The sequence below is a fragment of the Hemibagrus wyckioides genome, linkage group LG19, assembly GCF_019097595.1.
Source record: "Hemibagrus wyckioides isolate EC202008001 linkage group LG19, SWU_Hwy_1.0, whole genome shotgun sequence".
Taxonomy (NCBI): domain Eukaryota; kingdom Metazoa; phylum Chordata; class Actinopteri; order Siluriformes; family Bagridae; genus Hemibagrus; species Hemibagrus wyckioides.
Window position 1 is genome coordinate 13,289,629 of NC_080728.1, and position 18,578 is coordinate 13,308,206.

At 37.6% G+C, this 18,578-nt stretch overlaps 1 protein-coding gene across 2 annotated transcripts; it reads left to right on the top strand.

The window, feature by feature from the left end:
* The first annotated feature begins 7,717 nt into the window (after positions 1-7,717).
* irak3 (interleukin-1 receptor-associated kinase 3) lies at positions 7,718-18,074 on the top strand. 2 transcript variants are annotated; one of them, XM_058417493.1, is made up of 13 exons: positions 7,718-7,913; positions 8,019-8,201; positions 9,707-9,759; positions 9,914-9,974; positions 10,222-10,373; positions 10,876-10,940; positions 11,054-11,168; positions 12,951-13,069; positions 13,169-13,367; positions 14,225-14,287; positions 15,214-15,381; positions 15,472-15,889; positions 16,099-18,074. In XM_058417493.1, the coding sequence occupies exons 1-13, from the start codon at positions 7,799-7,801 to the stop codon at positions 16,224-16,226; spliced, it is 1,839 nt and encodes a 612-aa protein (XP_058273476.1). In that variant the 5' UTR covers positions 7,718-7,798; the 3' UTR covers positions 16,227-18,074. The 2 variants fall into 2 exon arrangements, with proteins under 2 accessions (XP_058273476.1, XP_058273475.1); XM_058417492.1 differs by having other exon boundaries at positions 9,908-9,974; positions 16,099-18,072.
* The last annotated feature ends 504 nt before the right edge of the window (positions 18,075-18,578 follow it).

Sequence of the window (18,578 nt, forward strand, 5' to 3'; positions counted from 1 at the left end):
GGTTTCATAGATCTGATGCTCAAAACTGATGACTTATATAAATCTATAAGATTATAGAGAAGTGTATTGATGTTGTGTTCCACAAAGGAGTGGAAAGTTTTGAAATGTAGTAAATAAAAGCCAACAGAATTACATGATACTTAAATATCAGACTTAAGCACAGTAACAAAGTGCTTATTTCACACTTCTGTGAGCTGATTTGGAAGGAAATCACAGCACTACACCCATCCGTGCCTGATAATAATATGTGTTCACTTTAACTGAATGCTATTTTGGCTGTACAGGCACCAATAATGCAGGTAATATCTATAGTCTTCTGTCTTATATTTACACCTACTGTCTGATGATAAATGAATAAGCATATATAAAATAATACACAAATATCCGTCTCCACTAATGCCAAGTATTGACCTGTGCCAGTGTATATAAAACGAAGAGTAAAACAGTATTGGTGGTTTATAGTTGAGCTGTTCTTCATAACCTGATTTTGTGCGATGTGTGTGAGTCACAGTACATTAAAACGGCAGGTTGTATAACCGTGACCGCAGGCCCCAGACGAAGGGCGGGACAGGAGTGTGTCTGGTTTCCCTCGCTGGTGTGTGGTGCCGTCTGTGTGTGTTTCACAGCTCTGCCGCAGTGATCTGCAGGTACACGTGAGCACGCTTTCAATGAATGAGGCTGTGCACGTCTGAGGTTCTGTATTTTTGGAGACCTTTCCAGTGGTGAGTGTACGGCAGTGAGCAGCTGAATCACATGGAGATGTGTTTTTGTACGGGACAGTTGATATGAATGGCGGTGAAGGCATGAATGATTCAGAGTGGCTTCATCATGATGAATGAAAAGGCAGTGTTCCCTTCGGTCCCACAAAAATGTAGAGGATGTCAGGGAACTGTTTATGAATTGGACTGTTTATGAATCAGTATTTATAAATTGGACAGTTATGAATCACACATGGCTGCCTGTTTTTGCATTGCGTGGGTGTGTGTAGTACGAGCGCTCCTGTTCGAGGGTGTGCCTGGCTTCACACTGTCCCTGAGTCATGCTGGCGGTCCTGACTCATCTCGCCGTCACTGCCTGTGGGCTCGCGTGCCACCACACACAACTGGGCCATGCTTGTGTAGTCATCGAGGAACGATTTCCTCTTCTTCCTCCTGTCTCTGTCTTGCTGCTTTCTCTGGATCACACTCTCTGTGACTCATTTTGGTTTCATTTTGCTGCCCCCTCCCCCTCACTCTCGCTCCCTCACTCACTCTCATTCTCTCCCTTTTTTTTTTTTCCTCCCTGGTTTTGTAAATGACCTCATTTTAATGAAGCACAGACTTGGCGGCGAGACCAGACCGCACGGCTGGAGCCTCCCTCTTTGCTCGCTGTTCTCCACCATCGTACACACTCCACGAGCTGCCCGAGACTTGAGCGGCTCTAGAGTTTCATGACAAATGTTTGAACGTGGTCCATACCTAATGGCAACAATACCACACATAATAGGACCCCCCCCCCCATGTCTGCATGGCACTTGAGAGTGTCTCATAAAACTATAAGTATCTATACATTTTCCCATACCTCTCAGGATGTCGTGTGTCTGTATACCCTAGTGACGGCTAGCTGTTCTGGAGAGCACAGCAGTGCCATAAAGCTGTTCTATAAATGTCTAGTTATTTGTTGTTAAGTGGTTAATACACTCGACATGGCTGTTCTTGTGCAGGGTCAAACAAATGGGTGATTGGCAAGCCTGCCGTGTCTGCATAGAGCAGCCTTTTCTCCAGACTTTGAAGCTTTTGTTATGGTTTCTGCTGAAGCCTTTACAGGGAAGTGAATGTTACCACATGTGCTGTCCCAGCAGTCTACACCTCCACCTGAGTTGGCCTAAAGATTTTTTGGCCTACTGTAGATTTAGATATGAAAAACTAAACAGGTGTGAAACAGTGGGCTATTTTCTCTGGCTCAGGTGTCTGTCGCAGGCTTCTTCTTTTTTCTTTTACACTGACAAAAGAAGCGTGCAGATTGAGAGAACTATCACATTCATGTACAGTTCACCTTTGAATTTATGTGACCACACAGTGGGTTATCTTTCTTAACCTCCTTAAACTCCAGAGTTATGGCTTCAGATATTTATCTTATAGCATATTACTCAGTAAATACTATAAATTATTCAGTAACTCAAATGGAACCGTGTTATGAGCTGGAGGAATGTACATCTGAACAGAGGGTTTCAAGAGAGCAAATCTTTGTTATTGTACAGAGAGTACAAAGAGTCTTCTTGTCTATAAACAAGGAACGAATTTTCTCTCAGGTTAGACCCATTTCCACAAACCTTCATCTTAACTTATGGTATATGTGAAGCAAATTAGCAGCTGATTTTCAAGAAATTCTGTAAATATTTCAAATATGTCTATAACATACTGTATAAAATTCATATTCATGTTGTTGATCATCACACACACACACACACACACACACACAGTGTGTGTGTGTGTGTGAGACAGAGAGAGAGAGAGAGAGAGAGAGAGAGGGAGAGAGAGAGAGAGAGAGAGAGAGAGAGCCCTACCCTCGCCCACACTTTAGTGCTGGTGCAACACTGCCATCTAGGGGACACAATAAATAACACTGTATTCACATTCAGCATTTACTAGTTATTCCTATGGCCTTCATTACTTCAGCTGCATTTTCCCACCCCATTAACTACACCTTAACTGATGTTACTGATGCACAAACCTAAAAAACCCAACTACATACTATTATCACACTACAATACACACTACTTCCTGTTCCTGCTTGCCTCATGGTGTTGGTCTTACGTCACAAAATAAACCGTACTGTGACAGGTACATCTGTTTTTGCTATGAACTCTATCAAAAGGTACATAAAATATTTTTTACCTTTGCAGTTCATATACCATAAAGAATGAGGCAGGAGCAGCCAGGCCTTTAGTCTATATGTAGACATTTTATAGATCCGTACAAACACTATAAAACATTACAAGGTCTCCCTGTACTATGGTGCCATAATATTGTTCGGTGTATCCATGGTAACTGGGGTAAAGGTGGAATGTTTGTGGCAAGAAGAACAGTCCTCCGGAGCCAAGCCGCATTTAACATGCGCCTCCTCGGCATACCATAACTACAGCAGAACACACACACACACACACACACACACACACACACACATACACATACACATACACATACACATACACATACACACACACACACAGACACACTGAAGAGAGAGAGAGAGAGAGAGAGAGAGAGAACTTCACATGCTGAGTAACAAAGAGCAGAAGTTACAGTGGGAAAACCTAACAAATGAAATTGTGGCATCCCAAAAGTGAAGTGACAGATTGGGCAAATGGAATTAAAAACATATCTGTCATTTTCACCCACATCACTTCACCTACTCCACTCTCTTGCCCCATTACAAAAACTTCCCTAGTGAAAACCATACCAAGTATTCAGGAACTTATAAACATTCCTCTTGCGCAAACACATAAAAAATACATTTATATTCCCTACATCATTACAGATACATTAAACACAAAATCTATAGTATGAATAAAAAGCTAAAATACATATATAAAATAGCTAACCTTAAAGCAACATTAAAAATATAGTGTTTGAGTTATTTTAGTTGCAATGTGTGTGTGAAGTTTGCATGTTCTCTCCATGCCTCAAGTGTTTCCACTGGGAAAACTGGTTTTCTCTCCCAGTCCAAAAACATGCTTGGTAGGTAATTGTTATCTCTAGTGTAGTAGTGTGTGAATGTGTGTGCCCTGTGATAAACTAGCGCCCTCTCCAGGGTGTACACTGTCTTGTGCCCCAAGTCTCCTGGGATAGGCTCCAGGTTCCCTGCAACCCAGTAGGAAAAGTGGTGCAGAGAATGGATAAACAGATAGACAATATCTTAGTACACGGCTCACTGCAATACATTTAGTTGTAATCAAGAATTACCAGATTTATAATTTCATCATTCATAATAAACTCAAAATTTCATTGTCCCCAAGGATTCGGTGAAAGGCAGTGGTGATAAGTAATAGCTAAACATTATAATATGTAATAATATGTTTTAAAAAATACCCCTTATGATACACTAGTGTTAGTGAAAGAGATCAGCTAGTTTTTTTTTTCTTTGCTTTCAGCAGGGCATTTTTACAAGGATAGTTTTCTTTTTACCTCCAACTATATGTAGATCTCCAGCTAATAGACATGACCTACATGTGTGTTAGTGTTACTGAAGCACACTTTACAAGTCTCGACTAGCATCTCTCTTGCCTTTTGTAACATTTACTGGAAAATAAATCTATTTCCTGGTATCTGATTTAATTCCATTTTCATTTCACATTCTCCAAGAGTACTGTACTTGGAAAGTCTTCTTTAATATTTGTGTGTTGCTTTCTATTTTTCATATCACTCAACTGAAATAGGGTATTGGCTTATTGTGGGATTTCTGGGAATTTCCAGCTAGCATAGGCACAACCTTCCTGGGGATATTCCACCTAGTAACTGGTGCATAAGATTTGTGATTGGCTGTTAAACTCTAAAGCAGCAAGACATCAGGAAGAGCAAGCATTACTTTCAATTTAGACACAAGAGCCCTGAAAGCAGGACTGTGACTACAACTAGCTCAAAAATGAAGCTGTTTTCTCTTTTGGTAGTCTGCATTCTGTGGATCTGTGCATACGCAAAAGAAAGTAAGTATAAATACAATGCTGACTGTTGCATAATATTGTATACTTAAGTTATTATTTAATAACATAAAAGGTTCAATGTCAAACAAATCACTTGTCAGAAGCTGTACTGCTTTAATGTATGTAAACTGAAAAAATGATATCTATTCTATTTCTAATCTATAGAATCTATATCTAATCTATTTTTAATTTTCTCTAGCCCCACCTAAAGTCCAAGTATACAGTTATAGCCCTGGTGAATATGACAAGGACAACCACCTGATCTGCCATGTAAGTGGTTTTCATCCTCCAGACATTGCCATTGACCTTCTGATGGATGAAGCGGTGATTCCTGGAGCTCAACAGACAGACTTGGCCTTCGAGAAGGGCTGGATGTTCCATCTCACCAAGAGTGTGTCTTTTAAACCCCAAAAGGGCAAAGAATACTGCTGCAGGGTCAGACATATGCAAAAAAGTCAGACCTTCACCTGGAGTAAGTACAGATTACTACACTCTTTGTATTTATAAATACAATTAAACATGTCTAATTCTTTTTAAAATGTATCTCTCAGAGGTGGCAGTGTCAAATAAAAGTAGGAAATGACTCACAGGTCTTCTGTCCTGGTATATGAGACATATCCACCAGGCTTTTCTAACAAATTGAGGTTTTTTATTTCTATAGACTAAAGAGTATTGGGTTGCCACTTATTTTATCCACATACAGTATAAAGTCTAGGAGGTTCTACAAATGCTGCTTAACCTGAGTTGGAAAAACTTACACTTGTTTCTTCCTTTGTTTTCTTTTAACAGTACCTGATGTGTAAACGTGAACATGGTGGACAGAGGGTAGGTCATTTTGTTGTATGCGATGTCGAAATCTGAAGTTCTTCGTTACAATAAAAGAAGAAACTCGTTACATATGTGTATTTATGTATTTATACATAACTTAACTGCATGTTTTCTTGTTTGCAGGTGAATGTTAAGGATATTATTCAGTGTATTTCAGCTGAAATGGGACTCAAGCACTGCAAGGCTATGACAGACTGGAGGCTGGTGGTGGAGACAGCTTTATGTTGGTGTTACAAATGTCTTTTTAAAAATGTCTATCCTCTTTTATACTCTCAATAACGAGTTGTTGTAGATAGATAAAAGTTCATGGACGTAGGTTTTTTTTTCTTCACTCAGGGTGAATGACTACATTATTCTATATATTTTAAATAAATCTAGTCTATTTTTTTTTGCTGGCCTGAATAATCATAAACTTAGTGGCATAGCCACGTAAACAGCCTATCAGTTTTGTTTTTGGGTAATGCCTTTAGAATGCTGCACTGACCCTAAGTCTCCTATAGAGGGTAGTATTTGTTTAGTGTTAAACTAGCCTTCTCTTTTTCTGCTTAAAGAACGTCAGGTAGTGATTATAATTTATATGTTTGTGTGGAATGTATTTGTAAAATGTTCACCATGTATTACTACAAATATAACTACTAAGTTAGCACGCTAACTATGCTCTGGTATTAGAGGAGGATGTGTTTGGCACAATATTTCTCATCTATTTAGAAAGAACGGAGAAAACGTTTAAAGAAAAGTGAAATGATGGTGCTTTTGTGATTTTCATATATACATATACATGTACGGCACTCATTACTGTAGAAAGGTGGTGGTGAATATAAACATGACTGTGAAATAAAACTGAGCTTGTTTGACAGTGCTGGTTATTTTTTTTTTAAGTTATTTTTATTATTTTATTTTTAATTAAAATGTAAAAATAGTTTAATAACTTTATTATCACTGTTCAAGTACAATAATAAAGAATAAATAATAAAGAATAAAATAAAGAATACAAATAAAATTGATTAAAATGCTAGCTAGCTAGTTGAAAAGCTGTAGGAAGTTCAGTAGTTTGACGAAAGATGACTATTGCACATTATCCTGAGTGTGATAGGCTGTTTATGCAATTAGACATCTTTAACACAACAGGCAACAATTACTGGAAGGGAACTGAAGAGTCGTCTCAACTTTAAAAAGTTCTCAAATCTAAAAATGATTAGACAAAGCAAAGTTTTATCATAAAAATCAGAGAATAACTTCCAGGTTCCACTTGTGAAACAGAGCTTAAAATAATTTCAACAATTAGACAGAAGAGTGTCTCACGTTATTGGATTGAACAAACAAAAACATAGATACCAGCCTAAATCATTAAGAAATGTGAAATGTGACTGATCAGCCATAACATTATGAGGACTGACGAGTAAAGTGAATAACACTGATTGGCACCTGTTAGTGGGTGGGATATATTAGGCAGCAAGTGAACATTTTGTCCTCAAAGTTGATGTGTTAGAAGCAGGGAAAATGGGCAAGTGTAAGGATTTGAGCGAGTTTGACAAGGACCTAATTGTGATGGCTAGACGACTGGATCAGAGCATCTCCAAAACTGCAACTCTTGTGGTGTGTTCCCGGTCTGCAGTGGTCAGTATCTATCAAAAGTGGTCCAAGGAAGGAACAGTGGTGAACTGGCGACAGGGTCATGGGTGGTCAAGGCTCATTGATGCCCGTGGGGAGCGAAGGCTGGCCCGTCTGATCCGATCCAATAGACTGGTTCTGATAGAAAGGTGTCAGAATACACAGTGCATGATGGGTCAGGGCTGTTTTGGCAGCAAAAGGGGGACCGGCACAATATTAGGCAGGTGGCCATAATGTTTTGCCTGGTCTGTGTATAAAGGAGACCAGGCATAACATTATGACCACCTTCAAGTCTATTTTAGTTGCAGTCATCAAATGACTAAAGACTATAAATAAAGGTCAGATGGCCGCACGAATAAAGATTGTTCTGAAGCCTTTTAATGAGGGGAAATCCAGACCAGGTGATGTGAACCTGTATATGACCAGGTAAAACAGTAGGTCATTACTCATTTAAAAGTCCCCGTACCATGGCGTAACCAATATAATAGACTTGCGCTCAGTTTAATGGAGACAAAAAGTAACGCGCCGCTGTAACAGGCCAATAACATGTGCGTCACTGGAGTGTGCGCGGAAATGGGTGGGGCTTGGGTATTTCCAAGTTTCTGCAACAAGTCTGAGATTCCACTATCAGACAAACACTCCGTGTTTCATTAGCACTGTCCACACGTTCTGTTAAACATGTCAGGCAAACTGGACCCGTCCACGTATCTTTTCGACGTGCCACCGCTGTTAATGGAGACATTTTGTAAAGTGATGGACAGCGGTTTTGACAGCCTTGGATGGAGAGGTTTGGGTAAGAAAGTTGTACAGTGAATGCAAACAATCAGTTAATCGCTAGGTGTTATCTGTGGTTATGCCTGATAATGATCTCTCTCTCTCTCTCTCTCTCTCTGTCCAGCTTCTCGCATTCTGCCCAGCTGGCTGGAGGTCAGATGCTCAGAGATGCATGCAGCTGCTGGGAAGAGCCCGACTCACGAGCTGCTCTGGTCCTGGGCTCAGCAGAACAAAACGGTAGAGGATCTGATGAAGGTTCTGGAGGATATGGGACATTATCGAGCACTCGATCTTTTCCGTTCTCACGGTGCGTACACTGGATGTGTCTGTGTCTGCCTGTATCCTTGCGTTTAGGTACAGTATTATGAACTATGCCGTCAGTCATGTTTAAGAAAACATATTACATAAAACAAATACAAATACTAGAGTTTCTAAACGTGAAAACGTGACTTCATTGTTTATATGGAACTTAATTTAATGTCAGATTCTAGAATTACATCACCGTCCACTTTATTAGGACCACCTTTACGCATGCGCATTCATGTAGTTATAGGTCAGATAACCCATGCGGCAGCAGCACGATGATAAAATCATGCAGATACAGGGCAAGAGCTTCAGTTATATATTCACACCAGACGTCAGAATGAAGGAAAAATATGAGCTCTGTGACTGACGTTTATTCAAGTGACCGGTCGAACAGACTGCACTTACATTTACAGATTGATTACTTTCATGTCTGTACCTGTATGTGAGGCAGAAGGTATACGTGAGTGCTCCTGTAGTGATCAGTGTTTACACAAAAATAGATACAGAGAGAGAGAGAAAGAGAGACAGAGAGAGAGACAGATAGCATATAATGAGAACTTTCATAAAATGACAGTGAAGAACAAGTAAGACTAATAGTCAGTGTTGTGTAAAAGTAATTGTGTTAATGATTGTGGTACAATACAAATATAGATTTGATTGGACAATTTAAATCTAGATGATAGATAAATAAATAAATAAGTGTCTGTGTGTAAAACATGTCACTAGGCTGTTGGCATTTCACTGTTATTTGTTATGTATGTGCATTTGTGTGTGTGTGTGTGAGAGAGAGAGAGAGAGAGAGACTGTTGGTTTTTTTTTTTTCTAAAGATATCTATACTGCACCTATCTGTGGTGTATGACAGATTACCACAAACAATTGCGATTTCCAATTCGAAAAAAACAATTCGAGAGATTTCCAACAAGTTCTCTTTTACTGAGGAAAGAAGACTAGTTTAATTGAATGAAGCAATACATATATTTTTACATCTGTCAATAACAATGTACATATACATAATACATAACAGAAAGAAAAGGTTAATTGAAGGGAAGAAGTTCAAGTTTCTTTTGAACCTCTTTGTCATAGTGACAGTTTTATTCTCTGTTTCACTTCCATGTATCTAGAGCTACATTTCATCTTCCTGATTTTTTTTTAATTTTTTTTATAAATATTATAGGTTTCAATCCGTCAGGACACGTCAGCAGAAATAATATGTATGTTGTGTTTGTGATAGCAGCATTATTCCTGATAAATATTTTTTGTGACACTTGAGAGGTTGATGGTAATCTGAGCCTAACTCTTTTTTTCCACTGCAAATCGCTGATTCATCAGTAGCCCAACTAAAGTGCAGTTTAAAGCAAGGTATCCCGTTCACACGAGATCCATGTGACTGATGTTATCTTGAAAATGAAATTAGCATTACTGGGCCAAAGCAGAGCTTCAGTGTAAGCATACGAAATGATATACTGGATACTATACGGATTAGTTTGTGTGCTCTTTTATTCTAGACTCACGGTACAAAGACTCACCACATACCTCTTCAGTCCAGACCATTTCTAAGGTAGTGACCAATCATTTGTAGTTCTACACATATCACTGTATGTATTTTCAGGAACTTGCAGCCCGAAATTCACAAACTCGTATCTCAGACTTGCCAGAATGCGGTGCAAATGCCACGTGAGTGAAACATGTTTTCTCGTTTTCTTCAGCCTCAGCCTCAGAATGAAGAACCAAGACTGGGTTCTGATCCTGACCACAAATGTGTGTTCGGTGAAGGTAATATTCATCTTAAAAAAGCACCATTTTCTGAAATGTTGCTCATAATCTACCTACTTATTACTCTTAAAAGTAGCTAAAAATTGAAACTGATTGAGGTATTTAGATGAGAGAGAAGTGTGTGAGAAGGAAGTTATGTCTAGGACTGCTGCCAAGCCCTGGGAGTTGAAATGTGTGAAAGAACTAAAGATTGAAGAATCAGAGATGTTTAAACCCTAGCCCTTTCTTCCTCTTCCTACTATCACAGGCAGACGACAGAACGCTTTGATCACTTACTTAGAGGTCAAAGTGGGAACTAGGAACTTCCACAAGGATTTGAAAATTGCAGAGAGTGCGCTTGCTGAGGTTTACCAGGGAAGACGAGGAAACGAAAGCTTTGCTGTGAAGGTTTTCAAGCAGGTGTTGTGGACTACAATTCTGTCAACATGTGGGAAAACTCTACATCTAAATATGTATTTTTATTTAGGTTCAAAATATTCTAGGAATCATTGTCTTGATGTATGATGTCATAATATTTACAATAATTATAAACCTGGTTTCCTATATTCTAAATAAGAGGTATTAATTCCAATTCAAATGAATATTTGTCACATACACAATCATGCATATGGTGAAAAGCTTATCACAAATGTGTGTGTGTGAAAGATCAAGATTCCAATAGGTTTCCTTTAAAATAAAATAATATTAGATACAAAAAGAGAATAATAAGAATATAAATGCAATCTATATATGGCATATATATGGCATCTGAACCCAATGTTTGATATGAGTGAAATGTGTGTGAATATTCTACTGAGTATTCGAAGAGACAATACTCATTCCACATGGTGAAAATATTAGCTCTCTTATTGGATATAGAAATATCAAATTTAATATCAATTCAATGTTACTTTGACTACAGGAGAAAAAGAAGTCTTGGAAGGATCTGTGGGAAAAGTTCAAGACAGAAATTGAAGTTTTACATTTGTAAGTTTAGCCAGTGTTTTATGTAATATACATTATAAACAATTATTAGTTAAATTTAGTTTCTGGTTATGTTATAATAACCCCCCCCCCTCAATTTTATTCCTCATTCTCAGCTCTGATCATCCCAACATCTTGGAGCTTTGGGGTAGTTATTCAGAGGATGAGCGCTACTGTTTGGTCTATCCGTTCATGCCTAATGGATCTCTGTTTCATAAACTGCATAATGAGGTAAATCAATTATTAAACAACGTTAAGTGTGCGTATGTAGTTGTATCCGTATTACGAGAATGACATGTATGTCTCTGTTCAGCAAATTCTTGATGAAATTCTAGATACACTTGACAAAAACCATTTTTGTCTACGTGTATGCCGTGTACAGTAATGTTGTGGTGGCATACTGCTTTGATTTTACAGTTCTAGTACTGTCACTGCTGTGGTTCCTTCAGTATCTCCTGTTGTTTGAGTGGAACATCCAGATTCATTCAGAATGTTTATTTAATGAAGGCTGAATAAATGGGTTCCAATAATTCACGTATTGCCTTTGGGCAATATGACATTTGGGCTTGAGATAAAAAAAAATAAAATAAATAAATATGACACAAAAGATCACCATTTAGATGAGTTGCCCAAAATATTGGAACACGGAACTGATAGGTCTTTTTAATTGACCGATTGATTGATGTGAACACTGCATTTGTTCTTAAAAAGGATAAACTAACTCGACAACAGAACTGTCTATGTGAGAAAAGGTACGCATTTTGAATTTGAAAGCTGTGAAGAAAATCCACATAAGTCAGAGACATCACCATCAACCTCCACAAAGCAAAAGCAGGGGTGAAGGTCCTCTACATCCTTTGTTTGAAGATCTTTCAATATCTGAAAGATATAGGCCAAACCACAAGATGGAAACCACTTATAAGCAGTAAGCATCTGAAAGCAGATTGAAATCATAAAGAATGAACCACAGGAGTTCTGAAACAAAGATTAAAATTTAAGAGTTGTGTGTGGAGAAAGCAGTGATCTTTTTTTATGATCCAAAACATATGAGCGCATCTGTGAAACATAGTGGAGTGGAGTGTCATGGCTTGGGCTTGCATGGCTGCTTCTGGACCTATTTATTAATTAAAAAACAAATACAGTGAAAACATCAAAGCACTTTTTACCTCATGGAGAAGAGACTGAAAGGAGAAAACCCCCCCAAAAACAAACAGCAGCAGAAAAAGCTATGGTACAAGCCTGGAAAATAACAGTAATAGAAGAACGCAACAGTTTGGTGATGTCAGTGGGTGTTTCTAGCTGTAAATATCAGGAAGTGAAAACTGAAATTCAGCTTATAGCAAAAGCAAAAGGATTGGCCTTTCTGTTCCAAAACTTTCCAAGGAGACTATTTTTCTGTAACTGATCCACCTAATTAGGAGATTGTCAAACTTGATATGTTGGAGGTAGTGAAAACTCAAACTGCAGGGTGTGGGTTCACAGTGACCTGCTTCAGTACTGATTTTAACATGACCTCATTGACTTCCCTTCTTGGTTCGGAAATGCAAGACCTATGTCACGCAAGTGACAAACAAATAGAGAAGACAACAGTGTGCAGACTTGAAAAGAGGAACACCTTAAGCACAAATGCGCATGAAGCAAATTTTGTGGTACCCAATAGCTTGCTACATAAAGCCAGTTTGAACATAGTAAATCAAATGCTTATTAAATACTTCTGAATACTTATGGCAAATAAGAGTTATTTCTAAAATGGAAAAATTGTGTCAGATCTCAGTGAGTTCTGTTCCTGATGTCTTTATTTATGAATCTCTCACATTTTCAAGGAGTTATCTAATAAAGTTCAGCTGAGTTCCCAGTAATCAAATTTCAAGATGGTATCAGGGATTCTTATATCTGTGAAGGTGACAGACAAGAGCATGTTAAAAACAGCAGGATATGATTGAGTTGAAAGTTGAGTTCTTGTCTTTCTGTATTGACTAGCTCAGCATAAACTGAGTCTCTCATTTCAAACAGGAAAGTGGGAGGCCCCTGTCATGGCATGAGAGACTCAATATAATCAAAGGCACAGCAAAGGCTGTACATCACCTGCACACCGCTCAGCCTTGCATGGTTATCTGCGGAAACATCACAAGGTATTTTTATTATCACACCATCTGGGTTCATGCACTGCTGCAGATGTTATACCATGTTTCATGAAGGTTTCAGTTCAACTTTGCATCTGTGTTCTGCAGTTCAAATATTCTGCTGGATGAACGCTTGCAACCTAAGCTGTCCGATTTTGGAATGGCTCGTCTCAGACCACACACTGTTAACCAGAGCTTGACCATAACCATGGACACGGGCTCCCGCAGCAACCTGGCCTACTTACCAGAGGAGTATATACGTGATGGCAAACTATCCATAAAATTAGACATTTACAGCCTTGGTATGGTGAGTTAGCGATCCCACACACACACAGATCAGATGGTCTTACAATACATGCGACGACTTTCCGTTGACATCATTAACACAGCTAATTAATGATATGCCCATGCTGAATTAAATCTAACCTTAATCTCTCTAACCAAAAGATTACTATTTTTTTGAAAACTGTGAGATATTCCTGTCTCTGTTCGGACCGTTAGAGACAGACACACACATACAGTCAAACAGAGAATGCAAATTTAACAGGGTTCTTGCTGTTTCCATGAAATATATAAATGTATCATACATTTCAATACAGTTTTGTATTTTGTAAATGCAATTGTAAATGTGAAACTGTGAAAGTTAAACTACATTAGGCAGATTACATTAGTGCAGATAAAAAATAATGATAATATAACTAAAAAACAACATAATTAAACAATTAAAAATATTTATGTAATTATTTATTATTGATAATTTATTATTGATTTTTTAATTCTAAAAAAATGTTATGCACATTATATTCTATTATTTTAAATAATAGCTAAATTTAGTAATATTGTTTATGCTGAAGTGTTACTGGTATTATAGGGTTTATCTTGTGTTTGGGTGATATTGCATGTCTAAAAGGACTTTTGTTTTGATGGAAAGGGACTGTGGGAAAAGAGAGAGAGAGAGTGAGAGGATTTATTGGTGTGAAGAAGTAATAAAAAAGGAGAACTGGTCATTGAATCTTTTTTTTTTTGGATGAATAAACCTGACCTGATCATAAGTTCCTGTTTCTGATGATATAATTAAAGTCAAAATGTTCACGGCTTATATTCATGTTAGATATTGCAGCATTCCTATTCAGACCAGGGAATAATGTGTGTTTTTATACACAGGTCATTCTGGAGACATGCACAGGCAAGAAAGTGATGCAGGAGACACCAAAGCAAACATTACTGGTAAAGCAAAAACCTTTTCACTGACAATATCATAGTTAACTGCTGTACTATTGGCACTCTTTATGGAAATAAATATATAAATAAATAAATAGCATGTAATAAGTGATATTTTGAGCTTGATTTTTTTCTCAGCAAAACAATGGCTTTAAAATCATCTTCATGTTATGTCTAACAAGGTTAAAGACATTTTTACCTGCTTCAAATCACATAACCATTCTCATGTTAAACTCCATTATATTCCTTGGTTTGAGCATGTGCACTCCTGTTTCCTTTATTTTAAAATCTGGAGACTGAGGTCATTTTAAAGTATAAGCCAACTCCAAAAAGTTTGTGGATGGATAGCTGCAAAAAACCCTCAAAACATCAGGGATCCACCACTGTATTTTACAGGGTTTAGGATTGAGGGCTTTTCCTTATGAGCAGGAAATTCCTTGTAGTCTCACCAGTAGGCTTCTCTGTAATAATGGCTGTTTAAAATGATCTTAACAAAATACATTTTAGGATCCAACTGTATAAGAAAACTTGAATAAATGTGCCATATTAACACAAATATTTGTACTTGAAAACTACTTGAATTGGTGTAATTGTAAGCATGGGATTCTTTTTCTAATGAACTACAGTGAAGAAACATATGTAATTAATTTCTATGATACTTTTCAATGCTTCATTGAAAAGGCTGAATCTGTGCTGTGATATCACACAATGTGTCTTGGCCCAACTCTGTGGAAGATCTGCGGTCATTCTGAAAAATCACAAGCTCCACCGACTTTGCTCGATTTTGCACTGATTCCTGTGATTTCATAATTGGGAAATCCTGGAGGGACTATTTAACAGTTGAAGTGTGCCAGTAATTATAGAGGATGCTACAACCACTCATACTTACTTTATGACATACTTTATTGTCATTTTTCTTTGTATTCTCTAAGAGGGATGTGCTGAGTTTAGAGGCAGAAGAGAAGGGCTCTGTGGATGCCTGCCTATGCTTTTTGGACACCAGAGCAGGAGAGTGGCCCACTGCAGCTGCCCTCTGCCTGCTCCGCCTGGGTCTGGAGTGTACGAGCAGTCGAGCCCGAGCCAGACCATGCATGGACAATGTAAATACACCATTTATTGAGTGATGCTTCTTTAAATATTACACATCCTAACAACAGACTGAATTACTGCTGTTTATCTGCATCTCTTAGGTGGTAGAGAAGCTTAGCGAGCTTCTCCCTTTGCCTTTTGCCCTGGATGAGCGTCCACGGACCCTGGCTGACATGACCCCACCTTCCGTACCTGCTGCTGATCACAGTCTGAGCTCCAGCCTGCCTGAAGAGGTCGACGAGCCTAAACTCACGGAACAGTCCATACCTCGAGAGAGCAGCCAGTCAGAAGTCACGTTTTTGGATAAGAAGGAATGTGGCATGTGCCTATCCAGCAGCTCGGTCATGAAAGGGAGAAGAGATGGCACAGCTATGCAGTGCCTTCAGACGGAGTGCACCCCTGCAGTTGATCTATACAGCAGCTGGCCTGTCGAGTGTAGCTGCGCAGCCGGAGCAGAAACATGCTGTGAGGATTGTTGGGCCAATGGCTTTAGCCACGATCCCTCCTTCATTCCTGAAGGCATGTAATAAGTTAACTGTTCTTACTACAAATAAATAATCTCATCCTTTCTACACTTTCACTAACAAATCTTAAGTCTGTTTTAGAGAGGAAAATCATTTAAAGCTGCTGAAAAGACACCATAACTTACCATAATTTACCTTAATTTCATACATGGCTTCAACTGGTTTTACATGAGACACTGCAATGTTTCTTTTCTACTTTTCCAGGTGACAGAAGACAGCCTTGTGAAAGTACAATAGAAAATCCTGCTAAAATGAGGCTCCGGTATAAAATCCAGCTGTACAACCAAGGCTTACTCAAGACAGAGGAACTACTTTCAATGACATCAGACTGATTCAGTAGCTCTGTATTATACGCATTTCAGCAATACCTTTGGGTTATACATGTTTCAGCAATACCTCAATTTCCTAAGGGTTTTTTTAAAAAGCTATTTAAGTTTCATAAAGACAAAGTTTCCAAACACTGTACATAAGGATAATTTTAAAATATTGTATTCTAAGGTTATGCACTCAATATTCAGCAGAAACAAAGACTTATTGACAATGAATGATTCAATGCAATTGTCACTATCACATTAGTTTGCATAATTTACATAATATAATATATTAAATATTTAAAAATATATAAATTGTAGGTGTATATAACTCTATCTAGTGCAGAGTACAAGAGGAATGTACTGAACTTAATATTAAGTAAAATAAAATAACATTAAATAATAATGTAATGTAGCAGTAGACTGCATGGTAAGCAGATCTGCAAGCATGTGTGTTACGGTTATTCAGGATATAAGATGTCAAAGAATGTTCAGACATAAGAGGTTATGTGTAAAGTGGAACTATATCGAGACTAGACAAACAGACTAGAAGATCCTGTTAGATAACTCACTACTTACAGAAGCATCTGGAAACACATCTAGTCTCTAATCTGAACCTGCATTTATTACTACATTCCTTATATCATTTTCCATATATATTATTTTATTTATTTATTTTTTAAAAAGTCCCATATATTAATTGTGGACATTTGTACGTAGTTTGTCTATAAAACACATTTAAAGTGACTTTTAATAAAATCATTGTAACTTTATCTGCCTCTCCAGCAGTTTTCACTATAACCCACTAATTAATATTCAATGAGCAGATCCTTATATTCAGTTATATTTATTAGCTTGTTCATAGCCTTTGTCACAAATTGAGAAATATTTTGAATGTCAATACAGGCAGACTTTTTTTTATTCAAAATCCCTCTTTTTGTAACTTGTGAAAAGTAGTGAAAGTAGAGTCTTTACATAACATCATGAAACTCCAAGCAAAACTGAATATACAAAATCTATACACCCCTGTTAAAATGGCAGGTTCTGTGATGTAAAAAAAAAAGAGAAAGCAAAATCAGAAATCAGAATTTTTTTGATCCCCTCAGGGAAAATAAATTATGTCACGACTTTTTCCTCCCTCAGTGTGAAATTACAGTGTGTAGCGGACTATTAACATCTTCAATGGAAAACGGAATAATAAAATAATAAACAATAATCTAGTTAAATAAGTTTGCGCACACCTAAACTAATACTCTGTTGAAGAACGTGCAAGAAATTACAGACTCAGATTCCACTCCAAGACACATTTCAGAAAGAGCTCATTCCAAAAAAAAGGCTTAAATATCATAGAGGAATATGTTTAGAACACTAAATAAATAAATAACCTTAATTAATTTTGGTATGAGAGAGGAAGCAGGACATCAAGGATCATCTGTGAAGGGTGTATGTGACCGTGATTCCTATTTAAACAATAATAACACCTCTGACAATACCAAGCCAAGGTGTACATGAGCATGATTACATCCGGCTAAACAATAGAGTCACCCAGCCATCTTGGGGCTGCTTAATTCTTACACTCATTAAAAATTACACATAGGAAAACCAGTATAAAATGTTTGAGCAGGATTGGTCCTGTGTGTTTCTTGATTCTGATGAACCAAAGTGCTTAGTGTACACTGTAATAAACTGTTTTGATATTATTAGACCACTCAGTCTTTTGGGGGTGAGTGTTTTATCATGGCACATCATGAGTAAAAACACTCCAGAGCCATCAGATTGTAAGGCCGTCTTCTGAGCACAGCCTGCTTCATGTCACTCTACAGATTTTTTAAATAGATTTGGGTCTACCTCTTGGTAGGTCAATCATAAGCACTAATCTTCTTTTGGTTACTTGGAATAATAAAGTAATTTTTACTTTTTGGCACTGCTGAACTGAAATAAACTTCCACTGATGCAAAGGAATTTGCACTTCTTCAAAGTAAAACATATGGCAAAAGATAAACTTGACCTTGATGGGAAAAGTGGGAAAAGTAAAAAGAAATTATACTTAAGTTAAAAATTAGTATCTTCAGTTAGATGTCTCATAGAGGTGTGTCCAGCCAAAAATGTCCTTGAATGAAAAGGGTTGCTACGTGACAATGTACTCATGTTTTAAAAAAAAGAAAGACTTGCATGGTTTAAACTGATTAAACATGCTTTAAAGTATGTGGAAAAGTACATGTTAGATTTGATCTATCACCTTTGCTGATCATACGCATGATAAAGTCTTCAAAGCTTGCTAATCAATTAATCAGAAGTTAAATATCTTGTAAATAACTAATATCTATCATTTGACTCAGACTTGTCTAGCAAAACATGCTTTTGCAAATTAAC

What these genes read in the sequence shown, in the direction of transcription:
- irak3 (XM_058417492.1), top strand. Translation starts at nt 7,799, where the DNA reads ATGTCAGGCAAACTGGACCCGTCCACGTATCTTTTCGACGTGCCACCG. An exon ending in CTGTGAAGGTTTTCAAGCAG is followed by an intron (nt 10,374 to 10,875) that starts GTGTTGTGGACT and finishes CTTTGACTACAG; the next exon opens with GAGAAAAAGAAGTCTTGGAA. An exon ending in CCAGACCATGCATGGACAAT is followed by an intron (nt 15,382 to 15,471) that starts GTAAATACACCA and finishes TGCATCTCTTAG; the next exon opens with GTGGTAGAGAAGCTTAGCGA.